The 15,820-nt window shown below is 48.2% G+C and overlaps 1 protein-coding gene across 1 annotated transcript in view; it reads right to left on the minus strand.

Annotated features, from left to right (window-relative positions):
- Nucleotides 1-8,752, minus strand: part of UBE2N (ubiquitin conjugating enzyme E2 N) — a 29,198-nt gene extending 20,446 nt beyond the window's left edge. Inside the window, exon 1 of the mRNA XM_004583101.3 lies at nt 8,389-8,752. Within this exon, the coding sequence (XP_004583158.1) occupies nt 8,389-8,418 (30 nt within the window). The 5' untranslated portion in view covers nt 8,419-8,752. The remainder of the gene's footprint in view (nt 1-8,388) is intronic.
- Between the last annotated feature and the right edge of the window lie 7,068 nt (nt 8,753-15,820).

Raw genomic sequence — 15,820 nt, forward strand, 5'->3', positions numbered from 1 at the left:
TTTGCACAAACTCAGAGCTCTCACCAATTCTGCATTGTGATCACTCTACGTGATCACACCAATATGGCAAAAATACTAAACTTCAGCTAAGTAAACACAGAACATTTCTAATGTCATTACTCAGGAAGTGCTATATATTTTTTTCATTTATTTTATTTTTATTGAAAAGGCAGATTTTCAGAGAAGATACAAAGATAGAAAGATCTTCCATCCACTGGTTTATTCTACAAACAGCTTGTTTGGCTACAGCTGAGCTGATCCATAGCCCCAAGGCTCTTCTGGATCTCCCAACATGGGGGAAGGGTCCCAAGTATTTGGGCCATCCTCTGCTGCTTTCCCAAGTCATAAGCAAAGAGTTGGGTTGCAAGTGGAGCAGCCGGGTTATGAAGTGGAAGCCATACAGAACACCAGCACTTGCAGAGGATCAGCAGCTGAACCACCATGCCAGCCCCTTTAGTTTTTGCTGTTTTCTTCCTTCCTTCCTTTCTTCTTAATCGGAAAGATTTGCAGAGAGGATACAAAAAGAAAGATCCTGCATCTGCTGGCTCACCCTCCAAGTGGCCACAATGACCAGGGCAGAACCAATCTGAAGCTAGGAACCAGGAGCCTCCTCTGGATCTCCCATGTGGATGCAGGTTCCCAAGGCCATGAGATATCCTTCACTACCATCCCAAGTCACAAGCAGGCAGGTGGAAGGTAAGTGGAGCAGTTGGGACATGAACCAGTCCTCAAATGGAATCCTGGTGCATGCAAAACAAGGATTTAGCCACTGAGACATTGCCCTAAGCCCAGTCCTTATTTTTTAAATTTAGAATTTTTTAAATAATATTTATTTATTTTCACTGGGAAGTTAGATATACAGAGAGAAACAGAGACAGAGAGGAAGATCTTCCATCCGTTGATTCACTCCCCTACCCTAGTGGCCACAACGGCTGGAGCCGAGCCAATCCCAAGCCAGGAGTCAGGAGCTTCCTCAGGATCTCCCATGCTGGTGCAAAATCCCAAACTTTGGGCCATTCTCCACTGCTTTCCCAGGCCATAAACAAAGAGTTGGGTTGCAAGTTCTAATCCTGGCAGCCCCACTTCCCATCCGGCTCCCTGCATGTGGCCTCCAAAGTTTTCAGACCCTGCACCCATGTGGGAGATCTGGAGGAAGTTCCTGGCTCCTGACTGCGGATCAGCACAGCACCAGCCATTGCAGTCACTTGGGAAGTAAATCATCAAATGGAAGATCTTCCTTTCCTTATTTCTGACTTGACAATAAAAAAATAAATAAATATTTAAAAAAAAAAGAATCCAAATTCCCAGAAACTTAAAAGATGAAAGAAAAAAATCAAATAAAGACAAAAGGGAGAAATGGGGAAGGAGGTGAATAATTTGAGTGCGTCCTTATTAGCATTTTATCTACAAACCATACTGAGTATCTACAAAGCATACTGAGTATGTGGCTTGCCTCAATTCAGCTCCTTGCTAAGGTCCTTGGGAAAGCAGTGGAGGACAGCCCAACTGCTTAGGCCCCTGCATTCTTTTTAGGAGACCCAAATGAAGCTCCTGGCTGCTAGTATGGGACTGGCATAGTCCTAGCTGTTGGGGTCATTTGAAAGATCTCTCTCTCTGTATTTCTTTAACTCTGCTTTTCAAATAAATAAATCTTTAAGAGAACACACACACACACTCACAAAATCATTCTGCTGAAAACTAATTAAACATACACACACACAAATTCCTAGAAGTCATATGCAAAAACTACAATTTATATCCTAGGAAGGTCAGAAAATTCTTGAATATGATAATAACCAAAAGACCTAACATCTACATGTTTCAGCTCAATTTTTCCTATAGAAGTTTACAAGGATGATTTTAATTAAATTTGACATAGCCATCTTCATTTTGGTAAGCTCTTTCAAAGCTTTATTCTTCTTAATGGTGGGGGAGGGAGGTTGGGAATCAAAGATTTTCAGACCTCAAGAACAAACTACATTGTACGGTAACATAGCTGGTAAAGTCACTGCCTGCAACTCCCAGCTCCCACAAGGGCACACAATGCAGTCCTGCTAAACTGTATGTCTTTTTTTTTTAAATATTTTTTTTTAAAAGATTTATTATTATTGGAAAGCCGGATATACAGAGAGGAGGAGAGATAGAGAGGAAGATCTTCCGTCCGATGATTCACTCCCCAAGTGAGCTGCAACGGCCAGGTACGCGCCAATCCGATGCCGGGAACCAGGAACCTCCTCCAGGTCTCCCACGCGGGTGCAGGGTCCCAAAGCTTTGGGCTGTCCTCGACTGCTTTCCCAGGCCACAAGCAGGGAGCTGGATGGGAAGTGGAGCTGCCAGGATTAGAACTGGCGTCCATATGGGATCCCGGGGCGTTCAAGGCGAGGACTTTAGCTGCTAGGCCACGCCGCCGGGCCCTTTTTAATATTTTTAAAGATTTATTTATTTTTATTGGAAAGTCAGATTTACAGAGAGGAGAGACAGAAAGATCTTTCATCCACTGGTTCACTCCCCAAATGGCCGCAACAACCAGAGCTGAGCTGATCTGAAGCCAAGAGCCAGAAGCTTCTTCCAGGTCTCCCACATGGGTGCAGGGTTCCAAGGCTGTGGGCCGTCCCAGGCCACGCGTGGGGAGCTGGATGGGAGGTGGGGAGGTGGGGAGCTGGATGGGAAGCGGGGCTGCTGGGACACGAACCGGTGCCCATGTGGGATCCGGCAGGCGCAAGGCGAGACTTTAGCCACTAGGCTACGTCCCCTCAACTCTACTTGTGATCCAGTTTCCTGTTAATGGTCTGGGAAAAAACAGTGAAGATGGCCTAAGTGCTTGGGCCCTGTACCTGCTTGGGAGAGCCACTAAAGTCCTTCGCTCCCAGCTTCAGCCTAGCCTGGTCCTGACAGTCACCATAATCCGGAGTGGGAACCATGGATGGAAGATACTCTCTCAAGAAACTAAATTAAAAGGAAATAAATGCATTTTTTACTATCAAAAAAAATTTTTTAATCAAAAAAAACAATATCTTATGTTTAATACTAATCCAACTAACCATGAGTTTTTAAAAAAAAACGAGGAAAAATAGGATCAGGAGAGTGGCACAGCAAACTAATCCGCCCAGTGGCTCTGGTATCATATATGGGCACCAGTTTGTCTCCTGACTGCTCCACTCCTAATCCAGCTCCCTGCTTATGGCCTGGGAAAGCAGGAGGATGGCGTAAGTTCTTGGGTCCCTGCACCTACATGACTGACATGGAACAAACCCCTATTTTTGGAACAGCTCGGCTCTGGTCATTGTGGCTATTTAAGGAGTCAATCAGTTGATACAAGATCTTTCTGTAAAATCAATCTTTCAAATAAGAAAATATACAAAAGTATTAAAAAAAAAGGAAAAACAGTAACCATATTTCAAGAATTGAAAAATTTTTTTTAAAAGCCTTAAGGCAAAATCAGATCATAACAGATGTTTAATAATTTGAAACAAAACCTAACCAAATAGCAAAAACAGATTTTGGGAGTGGCTGTTAACATTCTATTCTCAGCAGGCTGATTTGCGAGGTTTTAATGAAATAAATCAGCTCCTTGGATAAGCTAATCACGGTTTCCTAAGACTTTTTTTTCATGATTAAATGAAGTCACAAGAGCCTCTCTCTGTCAATGCAACATATAAAGCCGAAATCAGGGCCCAGCACAATGGCTCAGTGGGCAAATCCTCACCTTGCACATGCCAGGATCCCATGTGGGTACCACTTTTCGTCCCGACTACCCCACTTCCCATCCAGCTCCCTGCTTGTGGCCTGGGAAAGTAGTGGAAGATGATGGCCAAAGCCTGGAGACCCTGCAGCCACATGGGAGACCTCAAGGAGGCTCCTGGCTCCTAGCTTCAGATCAGCTCAGCTCCAATTGTAGACACTTGGGGAGTGAACCAGTGGACAGGGATAGGGACAGAGATGGGGATGGGGAGTGGAGTGTCTTTTCCTATGTCTCCCCTCTGTAAATCTGCCTTTCCAATAAAAAAATAAATAAATCTTTAAAAAATAAAGCTGAAATTGATTTTAGACCAAGGTGATAACTACAGATCTCATTTACTCCCAAAGTTTATTCCAGTCTTTGAGAGGATTAAAGACCTCCCATTACAGAAATATTTTATGTAGCTTTTAACCTTTCACCCTTGGCGACTTTAAGCTAACTCTCAACCATTTGCGTTCTGTCCTGGGCCCAGCGTAGTAGCCTTGCACACGCTGGGGTCCCATGTAGGTGTTGGTTCATGCTCCGGGCTTCTCCACTTCCCATCCAGCTCTCTGCTTGTGGCCTGGGAAAATAGTAGAGGATGGCCAGGAGCCTCAAGACCCTGTACTTACATGGGAGACGCCAAAGAAGCTCCTGGCTCCTGGCTTCAGATCAGCTCAGCTCTGGCCTTGGAGGCCACCTGAGCAATGAACCAGGAAATGGAGGATTTCCTCTTTGTGTTTGTCTTTCCAATAAAAAATTAGTAAGTCTTTAAAAAAAAAAAAAGTTTTGTCCCAGGATAGAAGACAGATAAACCTCAATATTCTAGCTAAAAACAGAACTACCAAGATTAGTATCACTCACACTTGTGCAATATGTCATATATATAAAACTACTCATTATAGCACTGCTTGTGGGGAAAATTTTGAGAATAAAGTTATTGATAAGTAATCACTTGGTTTCATACAGCAGTCCTTTATAAAAAGATAGTCACCTGCAAGACAGCCTAGTTGCTGGAGTGGAAGGGATAGAAGTATTTGCATGAGGAAGAGAAAAAACCCAAATACCCAGATGCATAAAGTTGTTCTTGTCATATTCGAAGTGCACACAAACTTTATGAGAGAAACTGAGCTAAAGGACTGACAAGGGAATTGAAAATTTAGAGTCTTTCAAATGGCATGCCTCCTTTTGTTTCTATTCAACGCAAAAGATTCCGTGTTTCAACTTCAAATAAATTGATGTGTAGCAGACTTTTAGCTCAGATATAAGTTTAGACAGAATGACTGTAATAATGTCAAAACATAAACTGTCTTCAAATGTTTTTCTAAGATTCAGGCTCATTCTTAGTCAATATTGCAGTTCCTACAATGTCCCAGGGGTTATTTTGGCATTCATGAGCCATGGCGAGGTAGTCCTAAGGCTCCTGCCTTCATGGAGCTTTACAGAGTAATAACAGAGCAGTTCTAAGTGCTACACAGCACACAGGGAGATCCTGGGAGAAAGCAACGTGCTGAAGGGAACAGGAAACTGGTCTACAAAGCAGTGAAGGCAGAACCCTCTGGGTATATGACAAGTGAGCCAAGAACTCAAGACTACAACAAAGCAAGCAATGAAACCGACAAGAGGAAAGCCCTGCACCTGGAACAAGCTTGGCCACTAATGGCTCAAGGTACAGGGAATCTACAGCGTGGTTACAATGTAGTGACCAGGAGTGCAGGTAAGCTCAGAGATAGGCACATCCCAAATGCATGTAAGGCTTGGTAGCTGAGGGCAAAGAGGCGAGATTTTATTGTTAAACAGGGTGGCGGAACTGTAGTTTTTAGCAAGGGAGTAACACAACCTATAAATCAAGCTAGTTACATATCGGCAACAGGTGATGGGACTGAACAGGTGTTTGAGAGAAATGGGGAAACAGGTCTGGTTTAGGGTATCTGCAAAGTAGAGCCCACAGAATTTGCTACTGGATCCAGTAGGAGAACTGAGTAAGACAGCAACTGGATAAATCATACTTTTAAAAAGCTATGTAGTCATTTATAGTTGTGAAAGTACTTGCACATCCGTGATCCCATTTCATATCACACAGTAAGGTCACACTAGGCAAGATCCAAGTTTTAGAGACTGAGGAATCCCAGCCCTTGAGGTCAGCTTCCAGATCACACAACACACTCATCAACTCACAGATTTCTCCATGAATCCAAGAGGCAAATGTAGATAATGACCCTTACGGGAAACTTCAGCTTATTTTTGTCCATATCAGGCCACCGTATTTCAATATTTCCATTAGATTAGAATAGTAACACCGGTGTTGTACATTCTTTGAATGTCAAAGGTCACCAAGAGGCAAAGTAATACTTCAGGACAGTACAACCACCCCCCACCAGTATATTCCACATGGAACCTTCTCAGGTGGACATCAGACAAGAGCTAACATTCAAAAATAAGTTCAGATATTTAAAAAATGGTCATTTTAGGTGGCCAATGCAGCTTCCTAACGGCCTGGGAAAAACAGCTGATGACAGCCAGTGTTGGGTCCCTTCCCCCCACACGGCAGCTCTGGATGAAGCTCCTGGCTCCGGGCCAGCCCAGCCCAGCCCTGAATCCTGCCAGCCATCTGAGAAACCCACTGAGGCTAGATCTCTCTCACTCTCAAACTCTTTCAGATAAATAAATAAATACATCTTTAAAAAAAAAAATCACAAATATTTTCACAGACTGTAAAACCTACACAATACAAGCATGGAGACTAAAAAAAATCTAATCTTCTAATCCTTTATAGAATTAGAGACAACAGTCCTTCAAAGCTATAAATAACATTCAAGCAAACCTCCTAATTTTAACTTGAACTGGATAAAATCCAAATCAAGATACCTACCATTCACTAGAAATGCTATCAACAGAATATTGTAAAACTACAATTACACGTTACAGCATGAGTTACTAGTGTCTTTGACAGTAAAATATAATAATTAGAATGAAGCATTGTGTACCAAATGAATTACTTATAGACACTTCAATCTACTGCCATCAGTCTTGTAAATTTATAAATCAGGTTCCACTGAACTTATTTCTTCATCTAAGACTGTCGTATTTCTGCAGAATACCTGCAGATTCAGGCAAGGGGGTGGGGTAAGGGAAGAAAATACCATCACTGTCTAGGTCACTATTTTATTAGAGGATTATCTTTACAGCTGACTATGTATTTAGTCCACAAATTGAGTTACAGCAAGCAAAATATATCTGGCGTACAAATCTCATTCTTGAAGACCAGGGCAGTGTGATGCACTGTTAGTAACCACAACGGAAGGCTGTTCCAAAGTGCAGGACAATCAAAGGTAGTCAATCTCAGACACACCGATACACCAACAGACTGGCGCTGTGTTACCGGCCTGCAGTGCTCCGTGACAGTCCCTTTTAAATCCCGTATTTCTAGGAATCCGGGCCTCGTGGAACATCTCCTTTCTCTCACTCAAGCATCACGGTGAGGTGCATGAACCCCCATATCTCCGACGACTTATTACACCTGCATGCAGCACTTGACAAAAGCCTAATAGCTCTTCTACTCGGTCTGCATGTCCCTTAGAACTTTGGAAGAACCGCGAGATTAAATACTCGTTTCACCAGACACATCATGTAAAATGATGCTGTACTTTAGACCCTTTAACTGGCACGCTGAGCAATGCGGATGGATGCTCAGCCCTCCCCCCACCCCTTACATTACACACACTACCGACCGAAAACAAAAAATTAGGTTTAGCTTCCGTGAATTACATCTCTCACGTCTTTAGACTGCATGGTATTATGTAAAGACTCCATAAAGCCAAGATGTCAAAGTCGCCACGGTTCCCCATCCGTACGCTTGTCAAAGTACTAATATTCGCAGACAGCCCAAAAGGACGCGTTTCGAACACCCGCGGCCCACAGAACCCAGAGGCGGAAAAAAAAATTTTTTTTCACGGCAATTTCCCAGCATTGCGTGCCTTCCCCGGCCTTCGGTGCAAACTACTTCCTCGCAACAGAACACAAGCTCCGGTAGTTTGCCAAGCAGAGTAAAAATCACTTCGCGGAGATAAGGAGCGGAAACCGAGGCGAGGCCGATCGCGGAAGCGCGGGCGGCGGGGCGCGGGAGCCCCCGGGGCGGCCGGCGTGTGCCCTTCTCCCGGTTCATTCATTCTGCACCTCCGCGCTCCCAGCCCGGGCGGCCGTGCTCAGGGCCAGTGCGGGGTTTGGGGTAGGCTCCCGAGCCGCAGCCCGGGGGGAGGTCCTGCACGACCGCGGCCTTCGCCCCAAGGGAGGGTGGTCGGTCTGCGAGATCTCGAGGCCCGCGCCCGACACCAGAACTCCGCAGCAGCCCCGCAGCTCCTCCCAGTGCCCGGCCGCCGGGGTGAGGCCTCCGCCGGCCGGCCGCCCGCCCGCCTCGGGAGAAGCCCCTCCAGACGCTGCCGGCACGGCTGCCCGGCCGGAAGTCGCCCGGCGCCCCCTCCTCAGCGCCCGACTTCCCTCGCCGCGGCGGCCCAGACCCTTCTTCTCTCCGCTCTGCCCCGGGCCTCTCTTCCCCGTTCTCGGGCGCGGGCGGTGAGGGTCACGGGGAAAGGCAAGGGTGGCGCTGCCCGCCCCGCCGGGGGTGCCCACAGCCCAGGGAGGAACCGCAGGCCCCCGCTGAAGGCGGCTACCTTGATGATCCTGCGGGGCAGCCCGGCCATCTTGTCAGATCCCGAGTTCGGCCTCTGCTCTCGTCTCCGGCTCCGCTCGCCTCACGCACGAGTGGAAGTCCCGGGCTCTACTTCCGGGGGACGTTGCCGCGCCCGCCGCCGCCGCCGCCGCCGCCGCCGCCGAGGCCCCTCGGGAAATGTAGTCCCGGCTCGGACGCGGGCGGCCTGCCCTCAGCCCGGGCCCCCTCCCCCGCGTTCCCCGCCCCAACCCCGGCCGGAGGCGGTTGGCGGAAGTGACGCTCCGCGGCGGGGCAGGGACTTGGGGGCGGCGGCGCGGGCGGCGCGGAGCTCCGGCGCCCGTGGCCGAGCCAGCCGCGCTGCTGTCCGGGACTGGGTGGCTGGCGCCCGCGGCCCACATCCCAGCGGCCACGCCCGGGCTGGTGGGCGACGTAACAGAAGCCCGGCCTCTGACGTAGCCCATTCATTCACTTGTTCATTCAGTTTGCCCAAAGTGGGCTCTGCGCGGGGGCAGGTGCTTCAAACTGCAGGCACCCGCAGTTTCCTCAGGGGGAACGAGGGACTGCAACTCCATTGCAGAGCTTTCGGCTGTAGATCTCGCTAATTCTGTGTAATTTCAGCTGTAGATCTCGCTAACCCCTGGTGAGGGGTGCCGGAGTCCAGCTCCAGCTGAGTTCGGAACTCGAGAAGGGTGCGTGGATGAGGCGTAAAGAGTAAAGAAATGGACCACTAGGATTTCATGATCATAATGGACAATGCAAGAACGCTGTCCGCTTTATTTAATACAGGAACAGTCAAACTCTGACTCGGACTTTTTACGTCATGGTCAAGTGGGTGTTCCCAAGGATAATTCTGCCGTTTGTTTCACCTTAAAGCAGGGTGTTATCCATCCTGACCCTGTGGTCAGGACGTTCTCAATAGATGGTGCATATCAATCAGTAATACATTCCTACTACAATCCTCATTCTACAACTTAATCTTGAATCAGTTAAGGGAGGAAAGGCATTACAGAATGAAGGACCTAAAGATCAAGGAAAGAGGAAAAGAATAGATTCCCACTGTCGCTGTCCCGCAGCGATGGACTTGGTGCACGGAGCCGATAATAACACACGTGGACCCTGACTGATGGTCAAAAGCCGTAGTTTATTAGTGGCATCAAACTTTATACACGGAGGGCCATACAGGATAAGGGAGGAAGTATTGAGCTCATCAACAAAACCACCAATGCTTTTGTTTGGAACTCTTTTGTATATTCCACCAGGTGTTCTCATATACATACTCTCCACTCAACTGTTCTTATGCAAATGATATCCAATAAGGTATACAAAAGGTAGCCATTTGGTTATTCTCCTCCAAATATTATCCAACCAACTGTAATCCTGTGCTCACTGACCTTCTACGGTCACAATGTCCTCCTACACCCACTACACCTGCGGATGTAACACCCTTGGTTAGCATGTGGGGGGGCAGCAATGGGATACAGCAACAATAAAAGGCCCTTCAGCAACATCAACTTACAAGCTCACATTGATAGTAAAGACCAACTCCACAGACGCAGACAAGGCCTAAACAGATTACAGAAATCCCAGCGGGGTTGTCCGGTGTCCATGCAAAGGGAGGTGAAGCTGCATTCAGGTGGTTGTAGAGACATCCGCAGGGCCCTGCAGGAAATTCCTTGCAGCCCTGCCTGGAACAATACTCTTCACACCTTCCTGTCTTCCACAACCACCACGCGGACCCCAGCAGAGGGGAGTTATGACGGTCACGTCTTTGCATAAATCTGGTCTCTTGGACCCCTTCAGCACCCACCCCCATCCCCACTCCGTAGTCTTAAGGAATGGTTTCTGAATGCCGGGCGCTGGGGGGACGGGAGCGGGGACAGGGAAAAGCCAGGGTTGCTGGCTCAGACCAGTGACCAAGGGAACCCAGAGTAATCCCGAAAAGAGGGATTACCCCCTATAAGGTTGGCGAGGGAGGAGGCTACCGGGGGATTATCAGCATTACGTCCAGAGGACAGATGCCTTGCAATGTGATGGGCGGACTTTCTGCAGGCTTTAAGACATTGTTATCTTCATTTTACAATGGATGCTTAGAATGAACTCTAAAGTTAGGGCAGGAGAAAGTGAAGTTGTTCTGCGGGGGGTGGGGGTGGGGATCCTTAGCTACTTAGCACTTTAAGACAGTAGTGGATGATGTATGGGTAACAGACCAAGTGCCAAGTGAGAGAATCCAGAAAATGAAGCAGGTGACCATATCTTCCACAGGAGGAGACAGATAAACAGTTAGAATCCAATGTGTTTTTTAGAGAACCCTCCAGTGTGCAATTGGGTAAGAATATGCATTGACTGATAAATCAGGGAAGGCTTCTTAAAAATATTTTATTTGAAGAGCACAGCAACAGATGCGGGGGCAGGTCTTCCACTCACTGACCTTCTCTCCAAATAGCCACAACAGCCAGATCGGGGCTAGGAAGCCAGGAGTCAGGAGCTCCCCCCTGGTCTCACCCGTGAGTGCCGGTGGCCTGAGCACTGGGCGTCACCCACTGCCTTTCCAAGTACTTCAGCAGGAAGCTGGATCAGGAACAGCTTAACCCGCTTCGGCACAATGCACGTCCCAAGGAAGCAGGTTATAAACTGGTACTGATCGGAAGAAGTGTGCTGAAGAAACCAGGAATATGAATGCAGAAACCCAGTGGGAAACATTGAGGGCTGGGCACTAAGCTCCATGACTAGGTAGATTATTTCTTTTAAGCATAAACCATGGGAAGCAGACTTAGTTATACTCAAGATAATGAGCACATCTGAAATGTTGCTGGTTCTATAACCAGAAGAATGTAGGAAGGTAAATGACCCTGGACAAAGACATTTCCAGGATACGTTAGAGACCCCAGGAGCATTCACCCCCCGGGTGAAAGAAAGACCAGGTGATCATTGAGTTAGAGATGTGTAGATATAAAGTTGAGACCAGTACAATAGTTTATCAAGTTAACCTGCTACCCGCAGTGCCAGCAGCCCACAGGAACTCTGGATGTAGTTGGCTATTTCACTTCTCTAATGGCCTGGAAAAGCAGTGGAAGATGCCCCGAGTGCTGGGCCCCAGCGCCCGTGTGGGAGACCCAGGTGAAACACCTGGATCCTACTTGAGCCTGGCTGTCGCAGCCATTTGGGGACTGATCTAGCAGATGGAGGGCTTCTGTCTCTCTTCTCTTCTTTATCTCTCTCTCTTCTCTAATTCTGTTTTTAAATACATAGAATAAATCTTAAAGTCTGCAGATCTGCAGTTAGAACAGGGCTTAACAAGAAACACATGTCTGTGCCAACCTGAAAAGCCTGAACTGGGGCCATAAGAAACCTGCTTCCATATGGGATGCCAACCTTGCAGATGGCATCTTACCTTGCTGCAGCACAACACTGGCCCCCAAACTGTCAAATTTTAAAATCTGCCAATTTTTTGAATTTATTTTTTTTTATTAGAAAGGCAGATATACAGAGAGGAAGAGAGACAGGAAGATCATCCATCCGATGATTCACTCCCCAAGCAGCCACAACAGTCAAACCTGAACAGATCCAAAGCCAGGAGCTTCCTCCAGGTCTCCCTCATGGGTGCAGGGTCCCAAGGCTTTGAGCCGTCCTCGACTGCTTTCCCAGGCCACAGGCAGGGAGCTGGATGGGAAGTGGAGCTGCCGGGATTAGAACCGGCGCCCACATGGGATCCCGGAGTGTGCAAGGCTAGGACTTTAGCCGCTAGGCCACGCTGCTGGGCCCCTGCCAATATTTTTGTATAAATTCTTTCAGTTATTGTTTGTACAGATACTTTGCTCTTTTTTAAAAAGATTTATTTATTTTTATTACAAAGTCAGATATACAGGGCCCAGCTGCATGGCCTAGCGACTAAAGTCCTCGCCTTGAACGCGCCAGGATCCCATATGGGCGCCGGTTCTACTCCCAGCAGCTCCACTTCCCATCCAGCTCCCTGCCTGTGGCCTGGGAAAGCAGCTGAGGACGGCCCAAAGCTTTGAGACCCTGCACCCACGTGGGAGACCCGGAAGAGATTCCAGGTTCCCAGCTTCGGATCGGCGCAGCACTGACCGTTGCAGTCACTTGGGGAGTGAATCATTGGAAGGAAGATCTTCCTCTGTGTCTTTCCGCCTCTCTGTATATCCGACTTTGTAATAAAAACAAATAAATCTTTAAAAAAAAGTCAAATATACAGAGAGGAGGAGAGACAGAGAGGAAGATCTTCCGTCCGATGGTTCACTCCCCAAGCGGCCGCAATGGCTGGAGCTGAGCCAATCCGAAGCCAGGAGCCAGGAGTCAGGAACTTCTTCCAGGTCTCTCATGTGGGTGCAGGGTCCCAGGTCTTTGGGCTGTCCTCCACTGCTTTCCCAGGCCACAAGCAGGGAGCTGGATGGGAAGTGGAGCTGCCAGGATTAGAACTGGCGCCCATATGGGATCCAGGAGCATTCAAGGCGAGGACTTAAACTGTTATGCTATCACGCCAGGCCCAGATATTTTGTTCTTAATTATTGAGATTCAAGTTCCTGCTGCTCCACTTCTGATCTAGCTACCCCAGACTGACCCCAAGACAAGTATTTTTTGAGAGCATGTATATAACAGACCCTTTGCCAGTAACCAAGGATGCAGGGGTGGCCAAAACAGAGATCCTAAGACTCTGAAAAACTCAGGCACTGATGTCCCGAGTCATTTCCAGCAGGGCAAATAGACCATGTGCATCCATCACTAAAGGACCCAAGCGGCGATCTAGTATTTGGTCACAGGGGATGGGGAAGCACTAGATGTTTAGATCCCCTCACCCTCCCCCAGCTTTTCCACTTCACTTTCTGGATGCTAATCCTGCTTTTGCACAAGCTGTCTCATGCTTGGCAGAGACAAACTAGAGCAGATAAGTTGGGAAAATGCTGTATCAGTCATCCTCAATAGACACCTTCCTTCAATTCATAAGCAAGAGTCATGAGGCAGAAGTGTTTGTTTGCAAAACTTGTTATTGCTTCTCCCAGCATTGGGAAACTGTTTTGTGGGCGATCAAGACAGAAGTGTCTGCCAGAGGAGGGTTCATGCACACTGACTCAGGCAGGCTGTAGTGGGGGAGGAAGAAAAGGCTGCACACTGATTTGTAAAAAGGAGAGGGAACAAACAAGAAATGCTGGCTTCTCTGCATGCCCTCAATGTAAGTAACTAGCTGTCTTCAAAACTGATGGCTTGTTTTAGGATAAATGCAGAAAGACATAGGTCTTCCATGCACGGGTACCCTTCCCACATACCCACAGCAGCTGGGACTGCCACAGGCCGATCCTAGAACTCAATCCAGGTCTCATGTGAGTGCGCCATCCCCATTGCCTCTCAGGGTAAGCAGCAGTAGGAAGCTGGAGTTGGGAGTGGAGCCAGGGCTCACACTTTGGCAATCCAGTGCGGGAGGTAAGCCACGTCCCTAAATGGTTGTCCCCACCTAAAAGCTATCAACCAACACAAGGCCAGCCTGTAAGAAGAAACTGAGTAGGGTAGTCTGGGGTTTTAAACAGTTCCTACGGGAGCCTGCACGGTGGCTCAACTGGCTAATCCTCTACCTGTAAGTGCTAGCATCCCAAACAGCTGCCAGTTTGTGTCCAGGCTGCTCCACTTCCCAGCCAGTTCCCTGCTTTTTTTTGAGGGGGGGGATGTTGTTTACATAGCTGACACGGATGCACTCCTACAAAGGCCACTGATTAGGGTGGGGAGGATGAGTTATGGAGGAAAAAGGCTGGGACAAATACCTCCAATTTTATTTTTTTTCCCTTTTCTCCTGTATGAGGTTAGGGGAGGGGTGCAGGGAGAGGGAGGTGGCTGTTCCCAGCTGCCAAACTACATCAGCACCTAGAGATGGAGGAAGTCTACCTGATGTCATCTTGGAAACCCCGATGTGGAGAAGAATGTTCCAAGGGTATTGCTTGAGTGGTTTTGATTGTTTTGAGACACTTTTGGTTTTATTGTTCCAAGGTTGAGAAAATTCTTCCAAGATCCATTGGCTGAGAGTCCATCCTAGTATATCCACTCACCCAGATACTTGCTACCAAGTCTTGGCCAGGAGAGTCATCGAACCTTTTCTGCTATCTATCTTCTTACATGGCACCTGACTTCCTCTGCAGGGTTGTACATGATGGTCCCCTTATGCACCTGGGCAAGCTATCCACTGCACAGGCATCAGCAATTGATAAGGCCCAGTTCTGATACATGCATTCCAAGGTTAGACCACAAATCCTATGATCTTCTCTGTTGGCAGAGTTTTGTGTCCAGTGGTCCAGTTGGGGAGTTCTCACCTGGAGTGACCCCAAATCTGACTCTTATATGTTCTAGCTAGTACGGGGTCTGGTTCAGTCCATTACCCACATCAGACTATGCACATGCTGGTGACTGTAGTTGCCTGGTCAGTTCCATCTCCAGCTCCATGTCCTACGCAAACAGACTGGTGCTACAGCCCAGCCCAACCCAACATGCCATAGATCTGGCCCTTGCACACACCAGTGGGAACTGCAGCCTAGTTGGGGCAACCTCCAATAAACCTCTCCAGGCCTGCCCCAAGCCTCAGTTCCTGCATGTGCCAGTATGTGCAACAGACTAGTCCGGTCCATGCTGCACCCAAGTTGGACTCTCGTATACACCTATCGGTGGTGCAATTTACCTCAGCCCACCCTACCTCACAACCCAGGTCACACATATGCCAATGGATGCTGCTGCCATGTCCAGCCTGGTCTGCCCTGCAGGCCTGGTTCTCATGCGCTCCAGCAGGAGCTGCAGCCCAGCAGAAGTGTGTCCACGGTTTCTTTTCCTCTTTTTTTTTTTTTTAAGATTTATTTATTTTTATTGGAAAATCAGATATACAGAGAGGAGGACAGAAAATCTTCTGCCCTCTAAATCACTTCCCAAGTGGCCGCAACGGCCCAAGCTGAACTGATCCGAAGCCAGGATCCTGGAGCTGCTCCAGGGTATCCTACACAGGTGCAGGGTCCAAGGCTTTGGGCCATCCTCAAGTGCTTTCCCAGGCCACAAGCAGGGAACTGGATGGGAAGTGGGGTCACCGGTCCACGACCAGTGCCCATATGGGATCCTAGTGTGTGCAAGGCGAGGACTTTAGCCACTAGGCTATCACGCCGGGCTCCATAATTTTCTTTCTAGGCCCACTCCAAGTCCTAGATCTTGCATTTTCCATGGGGATACTGCAGTTTAGTCTGACACAACTTGCGCCCTTTCCCAAGCAAAGTCCAGCCATTTGGCACTTATCCTGGCATGTGCCAGGAGATGTAATGGCCTGGTCTAACCCAGTCCTCCCCATAACCCAGCTCACATAGAGGCTGACAGCAGTTACAGCCCTGTCCAGCCTGGGCCACCCTCAGTCCCATGCTCATCACTGGGAGCAGCTCAGCAGGAGCCTCTGCAGTGTC

The sequence above is a fragment of the Ochotona princeps genome, chromosome 15 (assembly GCF_030435755.1).
Source record: "Ochotona princeps isolate mOchPri1 chromosome 15, mOchPri1.hap1, whole genome shotgun sequence".
Lineage (NCBI taxonomy): Eukaryota > Metazoa > Chordata > Mammalia > Lagomorpha > Ochotonidae > Ochotona > Ochotona princeps.